At 41.9% G+C, this 15581-nt stretch overlaps 3 protein-coding genes across 3 annotated transcripts in view; 2 read left to right on the top strand and 1 right to left on the bottom strand.

The window, feature by feature from the left end:
* Nucleotides 1–303: 303 nt before the first annotated feature.
* si:dkey-283b1.7 (von Willebrand factor C domain-containing protein 2-like) lies at nt 304–4632 on the top strand. Its single transcript, XM_048245215.1, has 3 exons — nt 304–705; nt 1997–2126; nt 3478–4632. Exons 1-3 carry the CDS (start codon nt 352–354, stop codon nt 3774–3776), a joined length of 783 nt encoding a protein of 260 aa, XP_048101172.1. The 5' UTR covers nt 304–351; the 3' UTR covers nt 3777–4632.
* Nucleotides 4633–6908: 2276 nt separating this feature from the next.
* On the top strand, nt 6909–11791 carry rpl23 (ribosomal protein L23). The gene is made up of 5 exons (XM_048245205.1): nt 6909–7011; nt 8113–8196; nt 9972–10100; nt 11183–11296; nt 11663–11791. The coding sequence occupies exons 1-5, from the start codon at nt 6999–7001 to the stop codon at nt 11743–11745; spliced, it is 423 nt and encodes a 140-aa protein (XP_048101162.1). The 5' UTR covers nt 6909–6998; the 3' UTR covers nt 11746–11791.
* A 1966-nt stretch (nt 11792–13757) lies between these two features.
* The window catches only part of LOC125295480 (carbonic anhydrase-related protein 10-like), a 28131-nt gene continuing 26307 nt past the window's right edge, over nt 13758–15581 (bottom strand). Inside the window, exons 8-9 of the mRNA XM_048244740.1 lie at nt 15109–15283; nt 13758–14394 (exon numbers count right to left, since the gene is read on the bottom strand). Coding sequence (XP_048100697.1) covers nt 14372–14394; nt 15109–15283 — 198 coding nt within the window. The 3' untranslated portion in view covers nt 13758–14371. The remainder of the gene's footprint in view (nt 14395–15108; nt 15284–15581) is intronic.

The raw sequence follows: 15581 nt of genomic DNA, 5'->3' as shown, positions 1-15581 counted from the left end.
TTTCTATTGTGAGTTATGTCATCGTGTCTTGTTATTCAAACATGAGATGGACTCTTCATTAACGTTCTTTAGGTCACATGAAGCATATGCATAGGCCTAACTCGGTGTAAAGTATTTTCCAATAAGCACATGGTAAATTGAAGCAGAATTTCGCTAACAGGCGAAATCCAGCAACTCGATCGGTAACACATTAGCTGTCTCTGAGAGGGTGTGTTTTGATGTGATCCACCAATGGAACAGATATGTGTAGTGTGTCGCTTACATGTGGTCCCGGGCACCGGGCCATAAGCGCGGGCGCCTCAAAAGCGCACGCAAGCCAGTTAGACCGCTATAGCACTGACATCGGCAACGATGCGCCCTCGCGCTCTGTGCCTCTCCGTTGGGATCCTGTGGTGCTTATCTCGGGCCGTGTCTGAATACTCATCCAAGGCTGACCTGGAGTATGAATTCGGCGACTACCGTGGCAAGTGGTGTATCGATGACCATGGCTTCGTGTATGGCATCGGTGAGGTCTATTACCCGAGCCCCACCGCGTGCCCCTGCACCTGCACCGAGGACGGTCCTCTTTGTATCAGACCGAAATGCCCGCGCATCCACCCACGTTGCACGCGCATTAAGTACAAGTCCTGCTGCCCCGTTTGCGAAGCTGTCAGCAAGGTCTGCCTTTATGGGGGGAAAACATACAGACCTCTGGAGGAGTTTAAGGTGAGACGCTGTACTCTTACTTAATTCTTCAGGAATAAAAAAAAATGCGCCAAGAAAGTTTTATTTATATAAACGAATAAGAGTTGTAAAAAAACGCTTCAAATGAGAAAAACTTGTTATAGTTCTGTCTGGAGTGTGCTGAATAATCTGTTCCATTGGGAGACTCCCGCATAAAGTATTTTCACGAGGAATCAACAGTCATTTTAAAAACATAACAAAGAGACCACTACATAGGCTACAGTTGTTTGTAAAGCCAACTACTGGACTAATCACAACGCTAGGGGTCATAAACCAGTGATTTTCCTGGATTATGTAACATGGTTCCTGTTTGGAAAACTTTGGCATCTGCCATCTTTTCGTCCATAAACGTTATGGTTTGTCTAGGATCCTTATGTCAAACTGAAGTGAAACAACATATTCATAGAAAAAAAAACATTTGAAATGAGTTTTCACCTGTTTCTCCTATGGGACCCTTAGGACAAATGTGAGATTAGAATAGATTTAGTAAAAAAAAAATTAAAAAAAATATTTCAAGATTTTAAACTGAAATTTATATCAACAGAAGCATATTTATTTCACATTAGACAAAAAAAAAAAATAGTAATAATTTTCGAGACAAGAAATGTTCCTGGCAAAGCACATAACTCAAGATTTCCCCCAGTATTTTATGACCCTCAGAAGCTTTATTGTTTTTAGTTAAACCCTCTGGGATATAAATGTGCTGAACAGTGAAATCCCACAATGGCTTTTCTGATGGGGCTCCTTTAACAGAATTTCACCTTCAGAATTGGTTGAAAAAGACAATTTTTTTTTTTTAAATAGACTTTAAAGTAATTGAAAAGTATCCAGTTTACTCATTTCCTTCAATAAGATACAGTTAATTTGATTAAGGAATAGCTGTGCATGTTCTGTGCACTAGAAGGTTCCAGATGATAAAAACTGAATAAACATTCATACAAGCCTCAATGTGAGTATGCCATGAAATTAATTATCTAGATGTATTTCCAGAGCTTGCATGTGCGTGCTGTGCATACTGTACACTATAGTAAATCACAGAGGTATGCACATTCCTAGTCCTGTGCCTGATTTCAGATTTGCAGAAATGGAAAATGTCATGTTATGGTTGATAGACTTCATTAGTGGGAAACTTTAATAAAACCAGAGGCTACTTTTACAATTGTGTCATTTCTAGTTTCAGCCATAGAGCACCTCACTGGAGCGTCACTACTCTGGAAGTAGGCCTACTGCTGTCTTTGGTAACAGATGTCCTGTTTTAATACTATGTCTCTAGTTATCTCCCTGTGAGAAGTGTCGCTGTGAGCCTAACAGAGAGGTGTACTGTACCATTTCTGGATGTCCTGCTCTGCACTGTGTAGACCCCACATTTGAGCCCAACCACTGCTGTCCAATATGCAAGAATGGTGAGTGACTTCACAAATAGCCTACGGCATATTGCCTCTGTATATGGCATTTTGTACATTGCATATTGATCAGGCACCATATCGCTTCTGCACATTACACAGGGTTTGATGTATTAATATTTCAAATGCAGTCTTCTTCCTGTTTTATAAGGATTAGTCATAAGCCCATAGGCTCTCATTTCAGCATCATAGTTGGCAACAAAATGCTGCATATACACAAATAGCAATTACATAATTATAGACCAACATGAATATGCCATGCTGTTTTGTAATAATTCTGCACAGTCATTTGGTTTTGTTGTATGTTTATCTTTTATATAATTCAAAAGGGCCCAGTGGATATTGGTTGACAGTCATGTGGGAGGCTGGGGGATTCTTTGTAATTGTATTGATAGGTGGAGGCCCTTTGAGTGTTGCATGGGATGGGCTATCAGTGCAATGGAAAAACTGTGACGCAACCAAGGTGCTCGATAGACTAAATAACCCTCACCACTATTCAGACCAGAAATAGAATCTAGCACACAGCCACATGGGGCCAGTCTTCAACAGAAGGCGTGAAAGGAACAGATTGTGTGTGTGTATGTGTATGTGTGTGTGTCTGTGTATGTGTGTGTCTGTGTGTAGTTCTGCAGGCGCATGCTCTCTGTCTGTGTGTGCTGTGCTGCTCTATCGTTTTGTTTGTTTGCGGAAAAACCAAGAAGTAACAATGACTTGAGCTGCAAATCCAACAGAATTATAGCTCCTTCAATTACTTTACTGAGGATTACAGATGATTGGTGTTGGAACAGGAATAAACTCAGCATGAATTCTGACACGAAAGGATAAACATTGTTGAGGGCTTACTGTAGCATTTCAAAGCTTCCGCAATGCTTATCACACTGAAGTCTCACAAAGTGATTAAAATCTTGGTGGTGACAAGGGGGATACACCCTCCCCCCTCAACAACAAATGGGAAAATGAACTCCCACCTATGAATCATATTCAAGTTAACTGCATGTGAAAACATTAATATTACTCCTCTTAAAACAATACTCTGTTACTGCTGCCACCCAATAACACAACAAAACATTAAAGTTGAAATGCATTCAGCCTAATTCTGCACCACTGACTAAACACATTCAACAGAGCTATACTCATTTAAAATTTTCTTGTTATCCAGTATATCAATTCTTTATTCTCTTAGAATCAACAGAGAAGATGAAAAGACCACAGGAAACATAATTAGGTTGAATGACTATTTTCTGAATTGTTTCTGACAGAGAAAAGTAAAAGAAAACATAAAACACTAAAGCTGTATTCTCAGTAAAAAAACTCACAGATCACAAACATTTCTGCTCTCTTTATGTCACAGGCCCCAACTGCTTTGCGGGGAACCAAGTGATCCCAGCGGGGGAGCGTGTAGACGTGGATGAGAGGACGGTGTGCTTCTGCACCTACCGGGACGGGACGTGGCAGACGCACCCCCACGCTACCTGCGAAACCCGCCAGCGAGACGACAACGACAACGAGCTGGGCGGAACAGAGGCTTCCACCACACAGATGGAGGAGAGCGAAAAGGAGAGCGAGATCGAAATCGAGTGGGAAACGGAAAGGGAGAGGGACCACGAGAAAAAAAGACAGTTCTCACCAAGGCTGGACTTTATTCCATGAGGGTGGGCAGGGGGTTGTTATGATTTCTGGCTCTGTTGGTCTGGTCAGAGGGAGGGGGGCCAGGTACGCTACGTGCCCAGGGTAAAAGCATGCTGTGTGAGCACGGCTGCCAGGACTGACCTCTGCCATGCTCCACTCCCCTTTCCGGACCCACATATGTTGACAAAACACATTAGATCCATTAAACAGACTGTTTCCATCTGTAGTACACTAAATGTGACACGTTATAGTGTTGGAGGTCCAACTAACGCCAGCATGTGCGCGCACACACACACACACACACACAGACACACACACACACACACACACACACACACACACACGCAATGTTTAATGCCTGTTTATCTTGTAAATATATGACTGCAGTAAAACAGACACAGGTAGAGTACACACAAAAGAAAACATGGACACCAGTCCTCTTGTAAACTGTATAATAGTTATATCGATAAAGGGCTTATCAACATTTCAAGTAAACATGCATAGAGGTGGTGTATTGTAATTTGTGTCTGTATTATAAAGTGGAGGTCACGGTTTCTTAAGACTTTCATTCAGGCCTTTCTCACCTGATAGTCATCATTCATTGCTTTAATGCTTAAAATCTGTAAATACTTTGTCATAAACAGGTTATCGAATGCAGAATTGTTTTCTTGATAATACACAAAGATAGAAATTAACACAATAGAAACCATATTTAAATTCTGTGTTTGATATTGATATATGTAAATAATATGTGTGTGTGTCGGATTGTTTACTTTTGGGCAAACATTATGCATTTTATTGGTCTTTTACCCTGTTGCACAATATACAATGGTGATGGTTTGTCAAGTTAAGTGATGATTAAAATCAGCTGAGTGAACCTTCTTGCTTCACTGAAGGTTGTGCTTACAGTCCATGATCCAAGGTGCCAGGAGAGCTTGCTTCAATGTGATGACTATACCCTAGCCTACATCATCATGGACATGATGTAGGCATCGTTTAAATGCCATATGATGTGACCTCATCCACAAGTGTTAAAAACCTAGGAGTTATAATTGAGCAGGACCTATCACTAAATAATCACATAAAACAGATCACCAAAACGTCATTTTACCATTTAAGGAACATTTCAAAGATTAGGAAGTCCTTATCCTTACCAGACTCCGAGAAATGAATCCATGCTTTTGTCACCTCAAGGATAGAATATTGTAATGCTCTATGCGCTGGCTGCAATAATACCTGTCTAAAGAGCTTACAGCTTATACAAAATGCAGCTGCTCGCACACTCACTAGGACCAGATCTGGCGAGAGTCAGGTTATCTCTACACTGGCTACCTGTTAAAAGTCGAATTGACTTCAAAATATTACTTTTAACATACAAAGCCATAAATGGCTGGGCACCTGAATATATTAAAGACCTCCTAGTCCCATATAACCCACCTATACCGTTACGATCACAGAATACTGTACTTTTTGTAATCCCAAGAATCTCAAAAACTAGTAGGAGGCAGAGCTTTCTGCTACTGTGCACCCCTCCTCTGGAATAATCTCCCTCCCTCAATTCGATTAGCAGACACCCTCCCTATTTTTAAGTCTAGACTTAAAACATACCTCTTAGTGCCTCCCATAGTTAGATATGGTGCAGTGTGGAACTTCAACCACCTCAGGGTTTTTTGGACCACCCTGCTGTGTCCTCGTGTGACTGGGACCCCAGTCATGCGTGCAATGGTGGTCATTGACCATACCTGTGCTGGTGTCGACTACCCTTCACCATGCCTTAGTTATGCTTCTATAGCATAGTGTTTTCATGGACTTTTCATGTGTCACGCCGTACAACCCCCCCTCTCTCCTCTTCCATCTCTCTCTCTCTCTCAACTCTCCCTCTATTCTCACAATGGTATAACACTATATAGTACCATTGATATACTTATTGATATTAACCATTTTGATTTATAGTAATTCTAACCCACTTTATATCTCTCTTTCTTCCCCCCTTACCTCACTTGTGAGGTATACCATTACCAGTCATCAGCCATCCTTGTGTTTGGCCCTCATCTGAAGTCCCATCCCTACGACTGCCGTATCATCGCCTATTGCTGTCCCCCTGCCTGGATTCCTGGCCCGTGCAGCCTAGCGACCCACTACTTGCCCTATGACAACTCCTAATCCCCCTGGACAATTCCATTTCCTACACTGGACTATTTGAACTTTCTGACACTAAATAGGATTCATGCATTGTCATACTGGATATGTAACCATCTCACCTCTTGTAACATATACCTCAGGTGGCTTTAAACACCATGTTCTATTCTCTACATCTAACTAACTTATGCATTTATCATGTATACAGACCTTGTTCTGTAAATGACCCTAGGCAGATGGGTCAGGCCCTTTAGTCATGGATCTGCTCGAGGTTTCTTCCTATATGTATCTCCAATTCTAGGGAGTTTTTCCTTGCCCCTGTTACCATGGGCCTTCTTTTCTTTTCTCTGATTGTCTAACATTCTGGCGCGCCATGTAACGTTTTGACGTGAAATTAAATTGAAATTGAAATGATGAGGTAGACCTTTTTCTCAGTAATTTGCCTAGGGAGGTGCGACAAACATATAGGATGGAAATACCCTATATGCTTTGGCAAATTTGGGATTTGCTTTGCAGGTCCGTCTGGCTAAGAAAGCCATTGAAGCCCATTTAACCCTAAAACACGGGCACGTAAATACAATCGCTAATCCGCAGGATGTGGATTTTTTTTTATTTGAGTAAACAACTGCGTTTAAAACCTTTGTTTATAAGATTGCTGCACTTCTGAAACAATTTGGTAAGTTTAATGCACCAATTTAAGTGTAATTTCACTGTTAGTTACGTCCCTGCTGGAAGTCAATGAACCTCTGGTGTCTGGTGTCAGCAAGGATAACAAACGTGAACCCTCATGTTACATTTCACATTCTAACTGAGCAGAGCAATTTAGGCCTAGTCCTATTTTCCATTTTCAACAAGCAACAGCAAACCTGCAGGCTATTCAGAAAATGATGTGTATGTACCATATGTGGTATATATATACTAAGTTAATATAACACTGAAGTTTGATTTTATCATTTAGATTTTTAAAATCAAGAAAGGTACAGTGCAGCAAGAGCAATACCACCTGCTAGCAGCAGCAGTCTGCATGACAAACGGAAGTGACGTTCTCACAACGTTATATCCCAGCATTCCTTTTTCCTCCTCCCTCTTTCCCCCTCAGCAACAATGTCCAAGAGAGGTAAGAGGCCGATGCTGAAATCTACCTTAATCCTCCTTTTACAATGATCTAAAACGTTAAATTAAAGCAGTTATGCAAAGATGTATGGTTTTTCATTAAACCTAATCTTGTATTTAAGCAAAATGGATATTCCGTGTAAGGTACGATAAATTCATATACGGACGAAGACGGAAGCCATGTTTGCTGTTAGTAGCTAGCAGATAAAGCTATTAATGCTAGAAAAGAATGACTCCTTTTAAATGTCTTATCGAATTAACTGCACGTTCTATTGGCGTTTTAATGGATTGTGTGAAACACTTTATTTTCATATATAGTGAAAAGTGCTGGCTGTCTATACTGTCAGTTGAAAGAAGTAGCCTTGTCAAATATGGCTAGGCTAATAGCCACTAGCCGGTAAGAGTGTTGGCATGCGGGGGGTGGAAGTCTGCTTGCTGCTTGTTCTAGGCAGCGTTAGGGACACGTGGTGTGTTTTATAGTGTTTTCATTACTTAATTTCTGTCGTTGGAAGAAAGTGACTTTATATTTATCATCTGTCGAGACGTATCGAGGTCCAGAAGCTGACTGCCAATTAGTCTTCCGTGAATTAGCAGCTTTTAATGTTAGCACAAGCAGGGGAAATTGTCGTTAAGGTTAACATTAACACAACGTTAATTTGGTTTCATCTTAGTAACAATCCCACAAGTAATGTTGGATGGCTAATTAGGGATGTTATGCATGTCGGGTTCACCCTAGTGGGTTATCTCTAGAAACGGCAGGATATATTAGTAGTATACGTTCGTCTTGATCTTAACTTGCACATCAAGGTTAACCTGAACATCTTTGTTATGACCATTATTTATCAGCTCACATCCATCCCTCCTTAAAAGCACTTGCTTGGCCTGATTAGTGGCTGGGTGAGTTGTCGTGGAAGGGAATATTAAACCCCATTTCTCTTGGGTGAGATGGCAGTGCCTTGTACTGAAATGATCTCAATCCGGAATGGAACATGCTTGCCCCTATAGTTTTACAACTGAATGATAAGATTTGCTAAAAACTAGGTAGGGTGGCTCATTCGAATTTGCCTGAAATAGTGCAATACTCAATTTGTTTATTTTTTGTCAGGACGTGGTGGGTCATCTGGAGCGAAGTTCCGCATCTCACTGGGTCTCCCAGTGGGTGCAGTCATCAACTGTGCTGACAACACAGGTATGCTATGCAACCACACCTGCACTTGATCTGTGCGTTTTTATAGTTAAATCAGCAACACAGGTATGCTATGCAACCACACCTGCACTTGATCTGTGCGTTTCTATAGGTAAATCAGCAACACAGGTATGCTATGCAACCACACCTGCATAGTGCTGGGCGGTATACCGGTTCACACCATATACCGGTGTATATTTTTGTTATGATATTAATTTTTAATATACCGCCATACCGGTGTATTTGATTACACAACGTTTGGAATGCTGCGCGACAGTGTTTCAGACGGGACTTGTTTCACACGCACGCATGGTGCCACTGCAAGGCATAGTGAGGGTAAACACAAAACACCTTAAGTTTTTTCCCCTGAAATATGACCCTTAAGGCTTAATTTCTCCTTAGGTAAGGGGTTTATTTAAGGGTGTTGCACAGAATAATACCTTAAGTTATCTTTAGTTATATCTTTAGTTAAGGAAAAACGTTAAGGGATACTGCATTGAAAAGGATTTACAGTCACGAAAATTCTATTTAGATTGTTCAACAGCTGTAACTAGCTGGCTAGTAGGTGATGTCGTTAGTTAGCAACCCACCGAACACAGTGAAGTTTAATGATCTTATCATTCATCTCACCTTAAGAAAATTCGCTGAAATTATCCAGGTAGTAAGTAAAGCGTGTTATAGACATGCACTGAGCAATACTAGCTGGCTAGTTAGAAATTATCCTGACTGTCATCAGTGCACCAAAACAAACTTTTTTTGTTAATGTTTTGCCTAGCCAACCGAACCGAAGCTCATGGCAGGCTAACAAGACATCCACATCCACATGAAGTTAACGTTAGCCTACCACTAACGTCATGTAAACCACACAATAACAATACGTTTCTGATGGGCCTATTTGACAGAGAAAGCATATTAACAGAGGTTTTATTTTAAATTGTATCTTTTCAAAAAAGTATAATTATTGCAAGTTGCACTACTTTTTGTATTGGTTTTATACAAGATGTTTGTGAAATTTGCACAGTAAAAGTTATGTATTTTGACTGCAATTGTCTTTGCATTCTGATTAGATTCTTCATTAGAATCATGAGTGGCTCTTTGTAAACAGCATCATTTTCTGGGGCCATGCAAAACTGCATTACCACTAGTGTGGAGTTATTCTACATCATGACAGTAAAATAGACCATCCTTGGTCAATGTACTGCAGCAATTCCTCTCTCAACCTGTAGAAAATGCTGCGAACATCTGATTATGCATGGTAAAAAAATACCGTCATATACCTTGAAACCGTAAGAATTTTGAAAAATACCGTGATGTACATTTTTGGTCATACCGCCCAGCACTACACCTGCACTTGATCTGTTCGTTTCTATAGGTAAATCAGCAACACAGGTATGCTATGCAACCACACCTGCACTTGGTCTGTGTTTTTATAGGTAAATCGGCAACACTGGTATGCTATGCAACCACACCTGCACTTGATCTGTGCGTTTTTATAGGTAAATCAGCAGCGGTGATGTACTACTGTTGTGATGACCATTACGTATCTGCTCACATCCCTCCTTAAAAGCACTTGCTCTGTCTGCTTAGTGGTTGAGTGAGTTGTCGTGGACGGGAATATTAAACCCCATTTCTCTTGGGTGAGATAGGCAGTGCCTTGTACTGACTTGATCTCAATCCGGAATGGAACATGCACACCCCTGATGGTCATAACTGAGTGACAGGCGCCGGACTATGACTATGCCATGACTAATTCAAACTTGTTTTAATTTGATGACCAGGAGCCAAGAACCTGTACATCATCTCCGTCAAGGGCATCAAGGGTCGCCTGAACAGGCTGCCCGCTGCAGGTGTGGGTGACATGGTGATGGCCACAGTGAAGAAAGGCAAGCCAGAACTCAGGAAGAAGGGTAAGTCTGCTGTGCCAGTTACCTCACCTGTTCGCCAACACTGACCCTATTTTTTGTTTTGTATGTTATTGCACCCAGTTTCACAGCACTAGACTGCTGTAGGAGAATGCACACAGGACTTAACATTTCTCACAACCACAGGAGTATGCTAGACGAATATAAATGAATCTGCAATGAAAGCAGTTTTAGTAGTAGAAAAGTTACACTTATTCACATTACAAAGCAAGATTCATCAGTTGATCTGGTTACAGTTACAGCAATGGTCATGTACATCTGTTGTAATTGACCACTTGGTGTCCGGACACATCCCTCCTTAAAAGCACTCGCTTGGCCTGATTAGTGGCTGAGTGAGTTGTCGTGGAAGGGAATATTAAACCCCATTTCTCTTGGGTGAGATGGCAGTGCCTTGTACTGAAATGATCTCAATCCGGAATGGAACATGCATGTCTGATGTTTTAACATCAGTGATAAGTGATTATTAGATTTAAGATGGACATGATGTGGTGACTCAATCAAATTTGTCTATAATGGCTATAACAATGTCTTGTGCAATGTATTCCAATATGTGAATATAATCTGTTTCTAGTTAGGATGTATGGGGTGATAAAAAAAAAAGAAGCTCCAACAGTCATAGATGGCTGGGCAAAGTTACTGATAATGAAATTTGCCTTTATCTGACCAAAAATAAGTTTTCTAGCAATGGATTTCAGTTTACTTTGTGTAATTGTCTGCATTGTATTAGCCTGTTCATAATGAGGCAAACATGTTCTGAAATGCATTTGTGAAGTAATGGAATTGGAAGTTCTGCTGCTTTGCATAAATGAGCGCGCTTTGAGAATTGTGGCTTTGTTCAACTTGTGTATATGGTCCATGTTTCCATGCCTTTTCCAGTAAGGACAACAGAATGTAATTGAAGGCCATACTCCCCTTTTCCCTTGTGGTTACACTTGTAATGACATATTGGCCTATCGATTAGGTTTGACTCGGTGTGGGCGTCTGGCAAGACGACTGGGCCGTATCTAACATGTAGTGACACTGGTTTTCAAGGCCATTGCTGATTTCTATCGATTCTCTCCCCACAGTGCATCCTGCGGTGGTCATTCGGCAACGGAAGTCGTATCGACGAAAAGATGGCGTGTTCCTATACTTTGAAGACAATGCGGGGGTCATAGTGAACGTTAAAGGGGAGATGAAAGGTGTGTGCCCCTAAAAGTGTTTTTTCTGTGTGTGTGTCCGTCCCTCCTTAAAAGCACTTGCGTTGTCTGCTTAGTGGCTGGGTGAGTTGTCGTGGAAGGGAATATTAAACCCCATTTCTCTTGGGTGAGATTAGCAGTGCCTTGTACTGAATAAATCTCAATCCGGAATGGAACACTGCTATAATGGTTAATTATAAGGAACAGTCATTTGTTGGCAACATTTTGAATTTCTAGTTTGTGCTGTTCCAGATTTGGTGCTCAACCTTGTGTTGAATGTAGTTAACAAGATCTGTTGCCTTTAATTGAATTAAAAGTGTTCTTGCAAGCCTGGTGTTGCTCATATCTATTTTATCTTGTCTGACACAGGTTCTGCCATCACTGGCCCTGTTGCCAAGGAATGCGCCGATCTGTGGCCCAGGATTGCCTCCAACGCTGGCAGCATTGCCTGATGTTGACCCTGGCAGGTTTATTTTCAATAAAAACGCTCAGAAAGTCTTATTGCGTCCTGTCCCTTTTCTACATCAGTGAAACTTGTGTATTCTGCCTGGATGGAAAGGTATAAAGGCGATGGTGTGCTGGAGCAGAGATTGGATCATGTATTCCCAGACCTGTTAAATTGCATGCTATTTTTGGCTGCAGTAAGCGGCGCTATGACCTGTTGATTACTGCCCAGTGGATCCTGAGGGATTCCTGGTTGCAGTGCAGTCTCGTCCGAACCTAAAGATTCTTCTGCCAGATATTCAAAAGCCTCAAGTCTGGTAAATATTGAAGCAGTTGCTAAACCTGAAGTTCTCGGCTACTGGACTAGAATTGTCAGCCATGGATAATGCCTATTTGAAAATCAATGAAGAAAAATCTGGCTTAACACGACACGAAAATAAAGTCTGAGCTGTGTAGTTTTTCTGCCCTGAGTAATTGTGGTTATCTGATAAAGAGGACTGCTGTGCTCTGGATTGGCCTAGCTTGCTACTATGGGACCCAACCTCAATAATTGGCTGTCTGTCTACTTGACAAACTCTTTCAGGTAGTTATGATGGATGTGAACAGATCTACTCATTGGTGGTCCTGTTCAAGGTGTATTTTTCTACAGATGTGACCGGAGACTTTCTAATGAGGAGACTTGGCACTCAAAGTATCTCCCATAGGGGAAGCCGTGGCCCACTGGTTAGCACTCTGGACTTGTAACCGGAGGGTTGACAGTTCGAGCCCCGACCAGTGGGCCGTGGCTGAAGTGCCCTTGAGCAAGGCACCTAACCCCTCACTGCTCCCCGAGCGCTGCCGTTGAAGCAGGCAGCTCACTGCGCCGGGATGAGCGTGTGCTTCACCTCACTGTGTGTTCACTGTGTGCTGTTTGTGTTTCACTAATTCACCGATTGGGTTAAAAGCAGAGACCAAATTTCCCTCACGGGATCAAAAAAGTATATATACTTATACTTCTACATAGAAATGTATGGGTTTCGTTCGTAAACCAAACTTGGCCGTCTACACATTCAGTCTCTTCCGCCGCCAAAAGTTGACATTTGAATACATTGTGGCAAGCATGGGGTATGTTTTGATTACATCGTGCCAATCATGTGTTGTGATCTCGCAGCTGGAGCGAGATTGTTGTGTCGTGAAGCATTGCACACGCGCAGTTCTGCCTGAAATAGATGCCCGTTAAGTGCCCAAAAAGCGTTGCAATATGGCCGCCGAGTGGAGGACCTTGCCTAAAAGGACTTTGGTGTCACTAGTTTCCTTGCTGTGTTCCTGAGGGGTTATATCAAGGCGAATAATGTTTCCAGTCTGATTCTTTCATCCCCTGCGTGCTTTTAAATTAAACTGTTAGTTCTGCTGCTTCACCCGCCTGAAGGATGGCTAGGCCTTTAAAATGTAATATAGCGCTATGACCCCAAATGTTATGTTTGTCTTATTTTGTGCAATATTACACGTCAAGGTTAATGCCTGGTGTAATAGTGCAATGAAGAACCATGCGACTCTTGACTTCAGATTGGCTCTGACAGCTTTAAGTCTACCCAAGAGTGAGAGAAGATAACTTGCCAATCAAAACAATGATAAGCACCATGTTTGTATGCAGTGGCCACATCTGACCAAATGCTGACATGTACGCTAAAAGGAGTACACCTTCCAATGAGTTCTGGAATGAAAATATTCAGCTGGCTGAGCCTTTGGGGGATAAGGCTGAAGAACTTCCATGGGAGTGATGGTGGTGGTGGTGGGGGGGATGAATTGAAAACCAGACTGAGAATCACTGCATTTGTTTCCTATTGGCAATCACACCTTGGCCAGAATCTAATCAGAACTCTGCTGTTGCAAAATTGCCTGAATAAATTGAGGCCTTGGAGTCATGCTTGCTCTCAAAGCTCTGCATTGTGGTACAGGAGGAGCCTGGCCCTGTATGAGCACGGAGTGCCCCCTACTGGTGGAAAGAAATAATGCATACATATTACACAACGAGCCTCGGTTCCTGTACAGCTTTTGTGGAGAATCAGCTGTAATTATATTGAATATCTCAAAAAACTTAACAGTGACAATGTAAATATGTACAACACACTTGACATTTGACTTGAAGCTTACTGAAAAGAAACATCTAGGTTAAACGAGATTGTGCTCTGTAGAAGGCAAAGACCCACAATGGTTTTCTGGAATATTATGAAATTCCAAATAATCAGACAGCTTGAAACTGCAGGCCTTGTGGCCATGTTTCCCCTCGTTTAACCAGGCATTGAGCTTTGATGGCGTACACAAATTCTCAGTTGACTTTGACATAACCATTGAGCCACGTAATTTTTTTAAAACAGGTAAAACATTTCTTAAAAGTTTCTTCTTTCTTTCTTTGTTTCTTTCTTTCTTTCTTTCTTTTTTCTTCTTATTTTTTTACACACATATTTTCATCATAATATAAACACTTAAATATAATAGAAAAATGAGTCTCTTTGAATTCTGTAGTGAGTGGATCCTGGTGTGAACTGCAGGATGGATTTGTGTCCGGTCTGGGGGCTTCGTCAGCTGGTAGCTCTCCACAGCAGTCCCTCAGGGAGCGCTGGACCATGTGTCCTCAGCTGTTTGTGCTGTCTGCTATTTCAGAAGCCATTCATTCACTGAAAGGGAAAATACAGACACGGCTCGATTCAGAATGCACACTGACAAGTCAACCCATTACATTATCTAATGCCCTAGTGATTGGTTCGGTATGCTATTAACACAGTTGCTGATAAATGTGTTACTTTTTAATAAGCGGCCCCGAATGTAGCCTTCTACAAAGCGCAGTGCACTGTAGACAAATGAAAGGTGTGAACAAAGTCTGATATCAAAGCAAGAAAATCCACAGATATATATATATTTGGTATTTGACGTTTGTTTCTTCCTCCAACCACCCACCCACCACACTAAGAACAGTCTGTGGTGTGCGGATATGGTTGTTGGGGGAAGGCATACGCAAACACCTCTGCATCGTCTTAACAACTAATTCACACATGCACACAATCTGCCTTAATGTAAAATAAATACACAAGCTCCTGCAGCATTTGAAGACTGAAGTCAGTCACAACAAGAAATACATAAAAAACACACACACACATACACAAACTTCCATAACCTCTGCACAGCAAAGATAAAGACACACATACACACACACACATACACACTCACACACACACACACACACACACACACCACACACACACACACACACACACAGTCTTAGGCATTTATCTTAATGCAGTGTTTCCTTTCTTTCCTATTCGTGTCTCTACAAATGGAGATTTCTAAAACGTCAGCACCACAGCACCGTTGCCAGTCGTGCATATGCGCACCTCTGTATTGAGGCCTCTGGAGGCGGTTGTTGGGGCAGTCGCGTCCGCGCTGCGTGAAGTTGATATTGGTGCGGATGCAGCGCTGGTTGAGGGCCTGCACTGGACGCATGTTATCACTCATGCTCAGGAAAATGTCAGACGGCTGGTTCTGACTGAGCAGCCGCAGAGACTGCATCTGCGATGCGGAAAGAGATAAGAGAGAGAGACAGAGAGAGAGAGAGAGAGAGAGAGAGAGAGAGAGAGAGAGAGTAGGAGGGGGAGATAAGTGGTCAAGAGTGGAGTGGAGGGAGGAAGAGAGGAAGAGAGAGACAGACACAGAGAGAGTGGGAGGAAGGAGGAAGGAAGAGGTAAAGAGAAAAAGAGTAGAGGGAGATGAAGAGTGAAATAGAGAAGAAAGGAGAGAGAGATAGATAGATATAGAGAGAGAGAGAAAGAGAGAGAAAAAGAAGACAGTGTAAGGAAGTGGTAAAGAG

This window comes from Alosa alosa, chromosome 6, assembly GCF_017589495.1.
Source record: "Alosa alosa isolate M-15738 ecotype Scorff River chromosome 6, AALO_Geno_1.1, whole genome shotgun sequence".
Lineage (NCBI taxonomy): Eukaryota > Metazoa > Chordata > Actinopteri > Clupeiformes > Clupeidae > Alosa > Alosa alosa.
Note: the sequence above shows the minus strand (reverse complement) of the source record. Positions and strands in the feature narration are given on the sequence as shown.

What these genes read in the sequence shown, in the direction of transcription:
- rpl23 (XM_048245205.1), top strand. An exon ending in GCCAGAACTCAGGAAGAAGG is followed by an intron (nt 10,101 to 11,182) that starts GTAAGTCTGCTG and finishes CTCTCCCCACAG; the next exon opens with TGCATCCTGCGGTGGTCATT. An exon ending in CGTTAAAGGGGAGATGAAAG is followed by an intron (nt 11,297 to 11,662) that starts GTGTGTGCCCCT and finishes TGTCTGACACAG; the next exon opens with GTTCTGCCATCACTGGCCCT.
- si:dkey-283b1.7 (XM_048245215.1), top strand. Translation starts at nt 352, where the DNA reads ATGCGCCCTCGCGCTCTGTGCCTCTCCGTTGGGATCCTGTGGTGCTTA. An exon ending in GACCTCTGGAGGAGTTTAAG is followed by an intron (nt 706 to 1,996) that starts GTGAGACGCTGT and finishes CTATGTCTCTAG; the next exon opens with TTATCTCCCTGTGAGAAGTG. An exon ending in CTGTCCAATATGCAAGAATG is followed by an intron (nt 2,127 to 3,477) that starts GTGAGTGACTTC and finishes TTTATGTCACAG; the next exon opens with GCCCCAACTGCTTTGCGGGG.